This window comes from Hylobates moloch, unplaced genomic scaffold (genome assembly GCF_009828535.3).
Source record: "Hylobates moloch isolate HMO894 unplaced genomic scaffold, HMol_V3 SCAFFOLD_5, whole genome shotgun sequence".
Taxonomy (NCBI): domain Eukaryota; kingdom Metazoa; phylum Chordata; class Mammalia; order Primates; family Hylobatidae; genus Hylobates; species Hylobates moloch.
In genome coordinates, this window is record NW_026652280.1 from 61,764,982 (window position 1) to 61,780,262 (window position 15,281).

Consider the following 15,281-nt stretch of genomic DNA (forward strand, 5'->3'; position numbering starts at 1 on the left):
TGCTGGGATTACAGGTGTGAGCCACCAGGCCTGGCCAGATTCAGGATTTGAATCCTTCTTCACCATCATATGGCGTGTGTGTGTGTGTGTGTGTGTGGGTGCCTGTATCTGTATCTAAAATACCAGTGTGTGATAGCTTTGCCATATCAAGACCTGCTCTATCATTTTCATGGCTATTTTCAGCCCTGGCCCTTCTGCAGCTTAGTAGGGCTAAGCTCAAGGAAGTAGAACAGATCTCTATGGACAGCCTCTAAGCCTAGCTTGGCCTCTTTTATGGGTTTCCATATGATGAGAAAAGGTTGCATAATGGAAGGGCTATATGCTAGGGAGATTGGAGGCTCATGCAGCTGTAAGCATTTTTCTTTATTTTTATTTTTTATTTTTTTTAAGAGACAGGGTCTTATGTTACCCAGGCTGGTCTTGAACTCCTGGGCTCAAGCCATCATCCTGCCTTGGCTTCCCAAAGTGTTAGGATTACAGGCACGAGCCACCAGGCCTGGCCATAAGCTTTCTTTGAAGCCTTCCCTAGACAGCGTCCCTGTCTTGTCTCCTGGTAGTTCTCGGTAGTGCTGTGCAGGCCACTGTCTATGGCTGTGAGCATCAAGGTCCGCAGGTGAGGAGACGAGGCACGGGATGGGTGCTGGGATCCTGGGCTGGTGCCCTCGGCCAAGTTACATGCTCTGGGCGTGACTGCCTCAGCCCCTGGAAAGGGCACCTTTCTGTCATTCACTCAAAGGTGTTCTCTCTGGCATGAACACAGTGGCCACCTCCCTCTCATTTTTCGGCCTGCTTCAATTAATGTGTGACTCTTGACTTCCCTGTCTACAATTCCCTTCTCCACTAAGTGAGACTAAAGCTTTGCTTTTGGTGAAACATGACAGCATTCTATTGCTAATTCCATCATGCCACCTGTAAGCCTAACCCTTCCTCTGGTTCCCTGTGTGACATGCTGTGTGATACTGGGCCAGTCACTTCACTGTGTTGGCCTCAGTCTCCTAATTTGTAGAATGGGGGACAGGGGTTGCATTAGACCTGGGGAAACTATGATTATTTCTGAATAATGCCTTTTAACCAATCGAACGTTGCCTTTTCTGATACTACCTATGGCTTGCCTGGGCATGCGTACATGTGCACAGGGGGAATGGGGGGACCCACCAGGAATTTGCACCTTATGCAGGGGAGGGGTCTGGCCTCTTCAGCTCATCCATGGTAGCCCTGGTATTTAATTGTGAGGGGGAAACCTGCTTGGAGAACCCCTCTCTTTGCCAAGAGCTTTCCTTTTGCTTAATAAATTCTGCCTGCCTCACCCTTCAATGTGTCCACGTGCCTAATTTTTCCTGGTCGTGAGACAAGAATCTGGATTTAGCTGAACTAAGGAGCAAAAATCCTGCATCAATTTGAAGTGTTCCATGGCTTACAAAAGTTTACAAACATGGAGCTAGAAGAGCTCTAAGGTTGCTTCCAGTTCTAAAGAGTTCATGAACTCCGTGCCCACAGAAGAGTTCAAGAATCTGGAAAGACAGAAAACTGCTTGTGGATGTAGGCTTTGCTCAGTACCAAACAAGAACAGCTCCCTCTTGCTCAACACCCCCAGCCTCCCCCGTGACCTCTGGTGCCGCAGTACCAGCCTCTGCCCCTTACCCCCAGCTGCAGCCCACATACACAGGGCCTGAGCAGGAGGGGGAAAGTGGAGAAGGGAATGGAGGGGAGCAGTGCAAGTTTCAGGTTCAAAGTTCAAAGTTGCACCCAGAAGCACATGGAGCCCTGTGGGGAAGGATGACTTCCATTCTTGCTCCTTCTCCCTGTCCCCTTCACATCCAGCTCAGGTGGACTCTACCATTTTAGACTGTAACAATTTAAAAATTCTGGCTCCCACTTGGACAAAGAAGCTGAATTAGTATTATGGATTAGTCAGTTACTCCTAAGATCCTGTAAGACTGAGTTCTTCTAAAAATCCCTGTGTGTGAAACAAACAGCTCACAGAAATACTGCAGTGTGTGTGTTTCTGGGTACACATGCAGACTTGACAGATTGGTGTTGCTTTGCTTGGACTGTGTCTAGTTATATGAAAGTAAGGAAGGCCTTATTTGGTAGCTTTTATCTCGCAGGCACTCCCAGGAAAATGCACAGTACTTGTTGGGGCCAAGTTACAGTGAATTACTTGATATCAAATTTACAATGTTTCTGTTTTCTTTTGTTGTTGTTTTGTTTTGTTTCTGAGACAGCGTCTCGCTCTGTTGCCCAGGCTGGAGTGCAGTGACATGATCTTGGCTCACGGGTTCAAGTGATTCTCCTGCCTCAGCCTCCCGAGTAGCTGGGATTACAGGCACCCGCCACTATGTCCGGCTAATTTTTGTATTTTTTAGTAGAGATGGGGTTTTGCCATGTTGGCCAGACTGGTCTTGAACTCCTGACCTCAGGTGATCCGCCCACCTCGGCCTCCCAAAGTGCTAGGATTGCAGGTGTGAGCCACCAAGCCTGGCCCTTACAATGTTTCTTGATGTTTCTTTTCTCCAATATATACATATTTTTATGAAACACTGTACCTGCAGTGACTAACAACCTATTGTATGATTTGCAGCCAAGAGGTTTCTCAGGATGTCTGGGTTGTAGCTCAAGTCAAGGGTAGGGTGACATTCTTTACAATGTAACCTGAGACCTTCTCTTCATAGATATTCTTACTCAAAAGACTAAAATGAAAACATATGTAGAACACCTAAGATTTAAAAAAGAAAAAAACCACTTCCACTCTCCTCCATCTGTAGTCATAATAGCAAAATAAAATTATCTTTTGAATCTATCCCAGGAGTACTTGTGAAAATGGTTTACTTACTTTTCTCGGCAATGGCAGCTTGTCTGTGGTTGAGAGAAACGAACAAACAGACAAAGAAGAATTTTGTATTAGTGTTACTTCAAAGTAGCTAAACTTGACGACATTTTCATTGCCTCAGAAACATTTTGCTGTTCAATATAACAGTGGGAAGTGCTGCTTCTACTCTACTTTCTGAAATAAAAGGCTCTTTCTAACACTCAGAGGGGCGAGCAGCACGCAAGCTTCCAGGGAAATGAGTGCATGCAAGTGGCATTTGCTAGGACAAGGGACTTACTTCAACCTCTGGAATTCAGCATAGGCCTCGTCGTATGCTTTAAAAGAAAAAAGAAAAGTTAGAATTTTCTCACCCAGAATTGACGACACACAGGGGCGATTAAAATTCACAACTGGAGATCATTGTGATCGGTCCAGACATGACTAAACCGACTTTAAGACTGCGCTTATGTGTTCACTCCACAGCTTAATGTACTTAACAAGGCCAGGAAATACTTTGTAGGCACAAAATATGAAATAGTAGATTTTAGAAGCTTTCAATTCAGCAAGAGGGCTTCAGCCCCTCAAACGGAAAGGCAAAGATTAACTCCAACAAAGAAAAAATGGGAATAAAAGTCTGTTTCTTTTCTTTTTTTGAGATGGAGTCTTGCTGTGCCCAGGCTGGAGTGCAGTGGTGCAATCTCCGTTCACTGCAACCTCCACCTCCCAGGTACAAGCGATTCTCCTGCCTCAGCCTCTCAAGTAGCTGGGGCCACTCAAGTAGCATGCGCCACCACACCCAGTTAATTTTTGTGTTTTTAGTAGATACGGGGTTTCACCATTTTGGGCAGGCTGGTCTCAAACTCCTGACCTTAAGTGATCTGCCCGCCTCGGCCTCCCAAAGTGCTGGGATTACAGGCATGAGCCACTGCGCCCAGCCATAAAAGTCTGTTTCAAAGAGAAGCTGGTTGTTGAGTAAACATCCTGAGTGTCAAACAAAAACAAAACCAAAAACTTTGTCTTATTAAATTATTCCAGACATCAGAGCCTCCTAGATAGGCAGTTAACTCTCTTCCTGTTACGCTGTCTGGTCTGTTTCGGCAAAAAAGCACAATGAGTTACTGTAATCACAGAGGGTGCTGGTGCTCGCCTGAAGCAATGTTTCTTATGCCATGATGGAGAGGGGATGAAAGGCAAGTGGGACAAGAAAATGAGATCTATATAGTTCTCAAATAATTTTTTTTGTGCCTGCAGAGTAAGCCACTTTGATTAAAGATTCAAGCAAAATGGCAGCTTTTTTTTTTTTTTTTTTTTTTTTGAGACGGACTTGTGTCACCCAGCTGGAGTGCAGTGGCATGATCTCGGCTCACTGCAACCTCCGCCTCCTCAGTTCAAGTGATTCTTCTGCCTCAGCCTCCTGAGTAGCTGGGACTTCAGGCGCCCACCACCATGCCCAGCTAATTTTTGTATTTTTCGTAGAGATGGGGTTTCACCACGTTGGCCAGGATGGTCTTGATCTCCTGACCTCGTGATCCACCCGCTTTGGCCTCCCAAACTGCTGGGATTACAGGCGTGAGCCACCGCTCCTGGCCTTGTTTTTGTTTTTTTCTTTCAAGAGACAGGGTCTTGCCGTTGCCCAGGCTGGAGTGCAGTAGTGCAATCACAGCTTGAGGTAGCCTCGAACTCCTGGGCTCACGTGATTCTCTTACCTCTGCCTCTCGAGTAGCTGGGACTATAGGTGTGTGCCACCACACCTAGCTATTTTTAAATTTTTTTTATTTTGTAGAGACAGGGTCTTGCTATGTTGTCCAGGCTGGTCTTGAACTCCTGGGCTCAATCGATCCTCCTGCCTCAGTCTGTGAGCCACCATGTCTGGCAGGTTGCTTCATTTTGAAATCCCTCTCACCTCATTTTTAATCTCCTCAGTGGTCTAGGAATCATATTTTAAGTCTAAAGAATGCTTAGATAATACTAGTTTATTCCCTCATGTTACAGATGGGAAAAATAAGTACAAAGCTAGGCTTAAAGTTGCTGGTCCTGATTGTTTCTCATCTGTAAAATGAAGGTAGACCAGTTAGGCGGACCCAGGCTGAGGTTAGTGCTTCCCCTTGTCCCCACACTACTCTGAGAGAGAGGTGGGAATGGCCGAGCCAATCTGTGCTTGGTGGCAGTGGCCATGCTGGTAGGACAATCTACAGCCTTTGCCTTAAAAGGGATTTCAGAGTGGGGTAGTTAAATAAGCTTTGGTGGACCAGAGAGTAAAAATAAAATTTTTAAAAATTAAAAATTTTCCACCTACTGACTGCCTCCCTTTTTCTATTGTGTTTCACATTGTCAGATGGAGTGTGGAATAAATCCCCTGTCACTGTGCACTTGTGATGCAGGCAAAATGTGTCCTAGAAAGTCCGCATCCCTCTGGAGCAGCTGCTCCCATTACTGAAAGGTCCTGCAGCGAGTCTTTCTAGTCGCCGTGAATGGGTGAAGTGAAGACAAGGGGATTCAGCACCAAAAACACTCAAAGCAGGGCCGAAGGGCTACACTCTAAATGATGAATCTGCTCTCTGAGGTTGTATATTGAGGTTGTATTTTTTTTTTTTTTTTTTGAGACAGAGTCTAGCTCTGTAGCACAGGCTGGAGTACAGTGGCGTGATCTCAAATCACTGCAACCTCCGCCACATGGGTTCAAACAATTCTCCTGCCTCAGCCTCCCGAGTAGCTGGGATTACAGGCATGTGCCACCACAGCCAGCTAATTTTTGTATTTTTAGTAGAGATGGGGTTTTGCCATGTTGGCCAGGCTGGTGTCAAACTCCTGACCTCAGGTGATCCACCCTCCTCAGCTTCCCAAAGCGCTAGGATTACAGGCATGAGCCACCATGCCCACCTGAGATTGTATTTTAAAATGAAGTAGAGGAAAAGTTAGTCCACAGTTGTCTTTATTAACCTTAATACAGTATAGACTATTTTATTTTATTTATTTTTTATTTTTTTAGAGACAGAATCTTGCTCTGTTGCCCAGGCTGGAGTGCAGTAGTGTGATCTTGGCTCACAGCAGCCTCAACCTCCTGGGCCCAAGTGATCATCCTAGCTCAGCCTCCTGAGTAGTAGGGATTACAGGCGTATGCTACCACACCTGGCTAATTTCTTAAAATTTTATATTTGAAGAGCTGGGGTCTCACTATGTTGCCCAGACTGGTCTTAAATTCCTGGCCTCAAGTGATCCTCCCACCTTGGCCTCCCAAAGTACTAGGATTAAAGGCCACCATGCCAGCAGACTGTTTTATTTTTGTAAGAAAGAATAAGATGAAGAGTATAGTTCTGGGAAAGGGATAAATGGTCCAGTATTTTTTTAACTTTTTGCTTACAAGTGAGCATTTTTTATTATTTATTTATTTTTATAGAGATGGGGTTTCGCTATGTTGCTCTAGGCTGGCTGGTCTTGAACTCCTGGGCTCAACTGATTCTCCTGCCTCCCACAGTAGCTGGGACTACAGGTGTGTGCCACTTTACCCAGCTATTTTTTTTTTTTTTGAGATGAAATTTTACTCTGTTGCCCAGGCTGGTCTTGAACTCTTGACTTCAAGCCATCCTCCTGCCTTGGCTTCTCAAGGTGTTGGGATTACAGGCAAGAGCCACCATGCCCAACTCCCTTCATTTCTTTTAAAAGGCTCATTCATCTAGAGTAAATTTGAATCTGCAAAATATCTGTTTACCTTGTCCAGAGAGATCCACTGTCTTCTGATGTCCAGTTTTGCCATCAAAGAGCTCCATGACGTACTTCCCTTTGTCATTCGGGGTGGGCTCATTGATTTGTAGCCAGATCTGCTCTCCAGTGACCCCGGTCTTAACTCTGTCTGAGTACCTAATGGCAGTCCCACTGTGAAAATCGAAGAAAACTTCCTTAGCGTTTGCTTCCATTCAGGGCTGATCTTTATTTTGTCTCTTATTGAAGCTCTTGCCATAAAGTTTTGTAGGCTTTCAAAAAACGAGGGATCTGCATATGTTATTCTTCTGCTTCAGAAAAATTATGGGCCATGACACACAGAACTGGGATTCCAAGGCCCAAGGTCTGACAGTCTGAATATTTATTTATTAATAACTCCTCATAGCAGTCTGAGGCCCAGTGCAAATCACAATACTAATACTTCTCAGTGGTATTAATTATCTTTGTTTTTGTTTGGGTTTATTTGTAGGACTAGGGTAATCTATAAAGCTAAAAGGCCAAACTACATACTATTTTACTGCATATTTCATCTAGATAATCTATGGCTATAAATCAGATTTTACAAGCTAGTCCAAAAACACACTTATGGAGGCTCACCTGTGCCTGACATCTATTGGCATATGTTGTTACAAAGCTATTTAAAACAGATAAATATGCACTTGGTAGTAGAGCCAAGAGTGAATGAAAAGCAGAGTTGCCGCCAACACAAATGAGGCATGTTCTCTGTCCCGGGATGTGAGTTTCTCAGAATTCTACAGTAGGTCATGAGCAGACCCATGCAATATATTCTCTGCAAGAGAATATAAGGAAATACAGCCCTTTGTTTTGTGATATTGTGGTGTAGAAATGCTACAGATATAGACGAACTAAGAGAAAGCTAGGTAGATGTACTTTTAATTATGTTAAAAGAAACTTTATGAAGAAGTTATTAAAAGTGAGGAAATGTTTAAAAAGTGGTATACAAAATGATGTTAAAAAGTGGTATATACAAAATGACGTTATTATAGTAACCATCATGCATAGAAAAAAGGCTAGCAGGAAGTACCCTAAAATGTTCATATTACGGCTGGTAAAACTATGGATACTATTATATTATAATTTTTTCTAATTTATATTATTATAAATGTATTTTCTGAAACAAGCATGGCTTATGTCTGTTGTAATAAACAAAATGAACTTTAGAAAACACAGAAAAACAAATTTTCTGGCTGGTCACGGTGGCTCACACCTGTAATCCCAGCACTTTGTGAAGCTGAGGCAGGTGGATCACCTGAGGTCAGGAGTTCCAGACCAGCCTGGCCAACATGGTGAAACCCTGTCTCTACTAAAAATACAAAAAGTCAGCCAGGCATGGTGGCACGTGCCTGTAGTCCCAGCTACTGAGGCAGGAGAATCGCTTGAACCCATGAGGTGGAGGTTGCAATGAACCGAGATCACGCCATTGCACTCCAGCCTGGGTGACAAAGTGAGGCTCCATCTCAAAAAAAAAAATTTCCTACCTAAATAACATTATTTATTTATCTAAAAAGATATTAAAAATTAAGATGCCATAAAATGTAAAGAAATCCATCTGTACCCCACAGATTTTAGCCTGAGCAATAGATGTATCTTAGAGAGTTAAATAGGGCCGGGCGCGGTGGCTCACGCCTGTAATCCTAGTACTTTGGGAGGCCGAGGCAGGCGGATCACGAGGTCAGGGGTTCGAAACCAGCCTGGCCAGCATGGTGAAACCTCGTCTCTACTAAAAATACAAAAATTAGCCGGGCATGGTGGCACACACCTGTAATCCCAGCTACTTGGGAAGCTGAGGCAGGAGAATTGCTTAATCCTGGGAGGCAGAGGTTGCAGTGAGCCAGGATCACGCCACTGCACTCCAGCCTGGGTGACAGAGTGAGACTCCGTCTCAAAAAAAAAAAAAAAAAAAAAAGAGAGCGGGTTAAACAGAAAGATTGTCCTCTGCTTTGCTATAATAAATCTGTTTTAAATCTTTAATCTCTGGGTAACATGGATAAGGGTACCTTACATCTGTAACGTGCTTCTGATGGAATATGTATTATTGGTCCTATTTTATATAAGAGAAAACTGAGATTCAGAAAATTAAATGACCTGCCTAAGATCATAAGGGAAGACAGGAGCAAAGTGAAGACTAAAATCCATTTCAAGGGTTTTTTTTCCCTCTCTGCCACATACAGACAGCAAAGATCATCCTTATCTCTGAATGTCATAGGCACGCGGAAACACAAGAGACACAATTGGTTGACTAGACCAAATAATTAAGATGCTTATGCTTTGCTGGTCTAATAGCAATTTCCTCAAAACATACTTTCAGTGTTCTCATTTTTGAACAAGTAATTCTTTTAGAGAAGATATAAAGCTTTTTGATTGGTGATTCAATGAATTTTACTTCTCTCATTCTTCAGACTGATATATTAGAATGTCCTAGATGCCACAGAGGAATTTCCTGGAATTTGATCTATTTTAGTTTATAATTACTTTCCTAAAATGTATTCTGAAAGAAACAGAACAAAGGAATAAGCCCCAAGCATTCTACATTGGAATTTTACTAATTCTCATTTTTATGACTCAGGAAATAACAAATCATAATACTAACGAAAACACTGTTTTATATAACAGTAAAGTCATCTTAAAGAAAACGCAAATGGCTGCTTTGTGGGACCTGGCTCTGGCTAACTGTTCAATCTAGCCCAGTGGTCCCCAACCTTTTTGGCACCAGGGACCGGTTTCATGGAAGACAATTTTTCCACAGACCAGGTCGGGGGAGGGTTTTGGGATGACTCAAGTACATAACATTTATCATCAGATTATCATAAGGAGCGCACAACCTAGATCCCTCGCATGAGCAGTTCACAATAGGTTCGCACTCCTATGAGAATCTAATGCCGCAGCTGATCTGACAGGAGGAGGAGCTCAGGTGGTCATGCTCGCTCCCTCACTCACCACTCACCTCCTGTTACACGGCCCAGTTCCTAGTAGGCCACGGACTGGTACCGGTCCATGGCCTGGGGTTTGGGGATCTCTAATCTAGACTTCACACAGCTGGAATCCAGTGGCAGGTAATACCATGATGAACCAGGCTCTGGAGCCAGGCTGCCTAGGCTCAGCCTTGACCCACCTCTTAGCTGTGTGACCTTAGGCAGGTCACTTCCCCGAGCCCTAGCTTCCTCATCCCTCAAGTGAGGAGCACCTACCACGTAGAGTGGTGAATGTGAAATGAATTCACATACGTAAAGGGCTTTGAGCAGTGCCCCCCATACTGTCAATGCCACTGAGGGTACAGTGTAAGGAAACTTATTATCTGCACCCTCCTGGGGATGCCATCTGACCTTCTTCTCAGTGGGGCTCCTAGGAACATTTGCAGTTTGGAACATTTGCATCCTGAGGTTGGACTGAAGGTGGCTACACTCCATCAGATTATCTATGCCAGGCCTCCATTCTCTTTCAGCTCAGGATATTTTAAGGAAGCACAGAGGTTAAGGACACTGTCAAGAGTGTAAATGGGAGGCCTGGTTTGATTTGGAAACTGATTTCAGCTCTTGGAATCCCAGAAGTGAACTTGAATAAAGTCCCTGTATAACTGCACAGAGGTTCAAACCCACCTTCCCCAAAGTCACCTTGAAATCTCCAAAGCCTTCTGAGAGTGGACTAGAAACATGCTAATGTGTCACTCTGCCAGGTGCTATAACAACAACAATAATCTTGCGCACTCATTGGATTAGGCTTCTTTGGTGAATGCCCATTCATTCATATCGTGGGAAATTTGGTGCCTCCTGGTGCACACTGCTTCATTTCTGTTCCAGACCACAGCATGTGTTAACCGTGTGTATAGAGAGAAAGGTAAGAATGTGGCTCCAGATGCCTGGCACAGCAGAGAGAGCCCAAGCATGACTGTCTGGAGGTGGAGGCTGCATTATAGAGATGTCTGTGAATTATGGTACTTCTTAAATCACAAAGAAAGATGTACTGTAACTATGACTGGCCTCAGTACGTACATGTTGAGGGAAAGAGCTAACCTCACAGTAAGAGAATGCCTTGGATGTTTCTCTCCTGTGCTTACCAATGTCAGACTTGAGAATTAAGAAGACTCCTTACTTGAGAAGAACAGAAAAATTTTTTCCCTATCCTCCCCTCTTCCAGTGGGGAATTTCTTTTTCTTTCTTTCTTTTCTTTTCTTTTTTGTTTTGTTTTTTTTTGAGACAGTGTCTCACTCTGACACCCAGGCTGGAGTGCAGTGGTGCAATCTCAGCTCCCTGCAACATCTGCCTCCTGGGTTCAAGCAATTCTCATGCCTCAGCCTCCCCAGTAGCTGGGATTACAGGTGTCCACCACCACGCCCAGCTCATTTTTTTTTTCTTTTTTTGGTATTTTTAGTATAGACAGGGTTTCACCATGTTGGCCAGGCTGGTCTCGAACTCCTGACCTCAAATGATCCCCCCGCCTCGGCCTCCCAAAGTGCTGGGATTACAGGTCTGAGCCACCGCGGCAGGCAGGGAAAGAATTTCTACACAGCAAGTAAGTTCCCATTTACTTACTTGTGGGACCAGTTAACTTTCAAATCCTCCACGTAGTAAGTTACAAAAGAGTACAGTCGGATGCCCTCGGCTGTGCTCTGGATTTTCAGGTCTGTAGCAGACAAAGCTGAAAGAAGAAAATAGCATATTTCATGCATCTGCATGCCCCTCCTGACAGGAGGATCATAAAGCATTGTCGTGGTGTGAAATGTTTAACTCACCTATTTGTTTGCATACTTCTGTCATCAGTTCCTTAAAGGCTGTGGAGAGAGATTCAGAGCCAAAACTAGCATAAAAATTCTCAATGTAAGGTTAAATCTCAAATTCTTAGATCTCAAAAATTCCGTTTCTGGATGAAAGGAAATGGAAACAAGGTGAATTTGTTGACCCACTGATAATGAGTATTCTTTGAGGAAATAGTTCAATTTTATCAGGTTTTAAAAGACCCCTGCTTATTTTGATTTTTTTTCCCTTGAATTCTTTGGAACAATCGCCATATTTACATTCTAGAGAAAGGGCCACAAGAGATTTCTAGGAAGGTGCTTGGCTTTGAGATTCTCTTTCTTCTTAATTCCCAGGAAGCCTTAGTTTACATTAGAAGACATTTTCTTATCCGTGTCATCGATTCATAATGAATTAACCATGTAGGTCTCCTGGCCTTCGTCAGCCTGATAATGCTTTTTGCCAATAAACACATTTAGCCCCACTTCCACCCAAAGTAGGAAGGTGAAATTAGTCAGACTTCTGCCGTTTGTTAGCAATATTATTTTAAAAATCTTGTTAAGGAACAAAATTGTAAGTTTGGGGGTCCCATGTAGATTTTCATCATCATGATATATTTGTCCTTAGTAGTCTCTGAAAAATGGAATTTGCTTTCTTGCTCTGCTAAAAACTGCAAGGCTTCACATTTCATATATAAATCTTGCTTGCTACCTTTAGAGTGGACTATTTTTTGTCATGCTTCTCACAGAAGTTTTTGAGCCTGGAACATTTTTATAGAGTTGAAACAAAAATGATTTAAATTGAAAACAGATCTCTTGTGGACTCTGGACTATAAATTCTCTAAGGATCAAAAATACACTTCTGATTTCGAAGATGACTAGAAGTGAGGTATTTTTGAATAAAACAGTTCACTCTGTTGGAATTTCAATTAAGCCAAAATCTGTGGACAAAAAAAATCATCATGATTTCAATTGTCAGCTTGGCCTCAATCATCATTCTGGTAAGCTGTATGCAGAAACACACAAGACAGACCCCAGCAGTTGGTGGACTGACCTTCATCCACAAGCTTCAGTCTGCTCTTATCTTTTCCTCGGTCATCTTTCAGGATAACTTCATAAATCCCAGCATCTTTCTTGGAAAACTAAGGGGGAATAGATATACCACATTGCACCTTTCGTAGCCCCAGGCATGGTATCTGTGATTTTTTTTTTCTTCTGCTTCTTCTGCTGCTGCTTTTTTTTTTTTTTTTTTTTGAGACAAGGGTCTCACTCTGTCAGCCAGGCTGGAGTGCAGAAGTATGATTATAGCTCACTGTATCCTTGAACTCCTGGCCTCAAGCCTTGGCCTACCAAAAGCACTGGGATTACAGATGTGAGCCACTGCACCTCACTTGCTATCTGCATTTTTAAAGGCCCTTGATTTACAGAATTGCCATCAACACTCTTTGAACAAGCATCTAACTTGTGAGTGGTGAACCGTTCACAGATGCAGAGATGCACCTCTCCATAATAATTTGACCAGCGAGCTAGCAGTCCTGACTTTTTACCTTCTAAGGCTGTAATTGATATGAGGCTTAACATCCTTACCTTTTACTCTGCCTTCATTTATTAAAAACTAGTGATCACTAGTTTTATAGTGATATATTTAAATGCTGTGCTCTTTTAGACAAGAAGTAGATAAAAATCTATCCTTAAATGAATACCATGTCTGATGTCTCTGTATTTTTAGGACCAGGAGGCTTAAGTACAAATGAAGAATGATCCACTTCACTGCCCACATATGGATAAAAGCAACTTAGAAAAGCAAGAGTTGTGGCATTCAGCTGATATTGGTTTGCTACCTAACAAATCCACACACATCACAAGGCTAGAGAAGCTTTTGTGTTCCTACAGCAGTTGGAAGTAAGCTAATATTAATCCCCTGGTCATGAAAGGAATACAGAATCTAGTCACTGTTTTGGGGTAAAATAGAGGGTAGAGAGCTAACATATTACATTTTACATTTATAATTGCCTACCTCTGTTATAAGCAGGGTACATATACCATCCTTAAAGTCGTGCTTTTCATCCACTGATATCTCCCTCTCATCTTTGTACCACACAATATGAGTCTCCTTCTTAATATTTGCCACCTAAGAGAAAAACGATAATTACTTTTCTTAAAATAAGGAAATGTACTCTTGTGAAGTTAAATAGTTCTTAATGCAGCAAGATATAAAAGAAAAAGCACTGAACGTGGAGTGAGAAGACATAGATTTCTAAAGGAATCAATTGAAAGCTATTTTAATTGAGAAAAGAGTTTAGAATCAAGTGGACACCAATGAATAAACCTAAATCAATAGCATCTCTATTTCCAGTAGTGAAAACTGATTTTAATCAGGAAAGAAAAGAGAGAATAGATACATTCATACTGACATAATACTTAAATGAAAATAGAAATCACAAAACCAAAGGAAGAAAAATCCCATCAGATTAAAATACAAGCTGTGTTACAAAAACAAATGGCTTTATTAAAGGAACAGAATGAGTAAGCCGCAATCTATATCTTAAAATTTAATAAAAGATAAATGAAGCATTACAAATATATGTGGAGGGGAGGCATGCTAAGTAAATTAATTACTTAGCAATTTTGAGGAGACTTACTTAGATACACTTATCTTCTCATCATATCATCTATTTCAAATGGACTAAACAACTGCATATGGTTAAAGGGATCTTAAGCTTCATCTATAATGCTTGAATTTTTTTTTACAAAGGAGAATATACTCATGTATTTATTGTACAATTCAAATTGTATGAAAAAGTAAAGACTTTCTACAAATCAAGAAAACCATCTCAAAGACCCCACTGAATAATGAGTGAAAGCTACATACCATTCCCCAAAGAGAAAATACAACTATAAAACCAACAGACAAAGAAAATGTCTCATTATACGTGACAATATACAGGTTTTACAGTGTGAAACAATTTCAGTTAATAGATAAACATAGGAACCACCCTAGTAACTGTAGTGAAACCACTACACACAATCATTCTTTATGACCCTGGAAACTGGTTCGTGAATTGTAGAAAGTGTGTTACCAGCTGACATTGCTTACGATAAAAATGACCTCGACTGGAAAGCTGCGTCTGGACCCGGAGGACTAGAAATGCACTCTGCAGCTTTGGGCTTTGCTGAGTACATTGCTCATGAAATTTGGACACATCCCTTGTGTGGATCCTGGAAGCTCTGTTTAGGCAGTTGTTAGAAAAGATACTAGTTCCTCGGGGCATGAAGTTTTTTGGGGCTTTTTTTTTTTTTAAAGCCATGGCGCCATCTTGCACCTGCCCAAAGTGCATCTTGTCTCCTTGCATCTGAGCTTTCTGTTGTCCGGGGTGGCAAAGGTCATAGCTCCACATGTGGACCCCTGAGGGAGAGGAAGGCCCCAGTGTGCAAGCTAGGGTTCCTCCTACGTTCTTTTTTTTTTTTGAGACAGAGTCTCACTCCATCGCCCAGGCTGGAGTGCAGTGGCATGATCTTGGCTCACTGCAACCTCAGCCTCCCGGGTTCAAGTGATTCTCCTGCCTCAGCCTCCCAAGTAACTGGGACCACAGGTGCCCGCCACCACGCCCAGCTAATTTTTGTATTTTTAGTAGAGACGGGGTTTCACCATGTTGGCCAGTCTGCTCTTGAAGTCCTGACCTCAAGTCATCTGCCTGCTTTGGCCTCCCAAAGTGCTGGGATTACAGGCGTGAGCCACCGCTCCCTGCCCCTCCTACTTTTTTTTTTTTTTTTTTTTAGTAGACTAGCGCCAAGCAAGACCCACGATACTCCAGTGAGTCTGAATGATTCGCTGCGCATACTCCATGAACTGTAATGCGACAAGTGAGTGGCTAAATTTACAGGAATTGCCACAGTAATGGAACAAAGAGCTATGGGAAGACAGAGGAAGCGGGAGGCCTTCTAGAGATGACTGAGCTGGGCCTGGGAAAGGATTTTGTCAGAGAAGCTGAAAGAACGTCA

General features: G+C 42.7%; 1 protein-coding gene across 2 annotated transcripts in view; it reads right to left on the reverse strand.

Annotated features, from left to right (window-relative positions):
* Positions 1–15,281, reverse strand: part of MYOM1 (myomesin 1) — a 152,268-nt gene that overhangs the window by 5,526 nt on the left and 131,461 nt on the right. For both annotated transcript variants that reach the window (XM_058438577.1, XM_032152705.2), the window contains 7 exons: positions 13,297–13,410; positions 12,334–12,421; positions 11,280–11,318; positions 11,080–11,185; positions 6,519–6,682; positions 3,108–3,144; positions 2,834–2,856 (listed from right to left, as the gene is read on the reverse strand). In XM_058438577.1, coding sequence (XP_058294560.1) covers positions 2,834–2,856; positions 3,108–3,144; positions 6,519–6,682; positions 11,080–11,185; positions 11,280–11,318; positions 12,334–12,421; positions 13,297–13,410 — 571 coding nt within the window. The remainder of the gene's footprint in view (positions 1–2,833; positions 2,857–3,107; positions 3,145–6,518; positions 6,683–11,079; positions 11,186–11,279; positions 11,319–12,333; positions 12,422–13,296; positions 13,411–15,281) is intronic.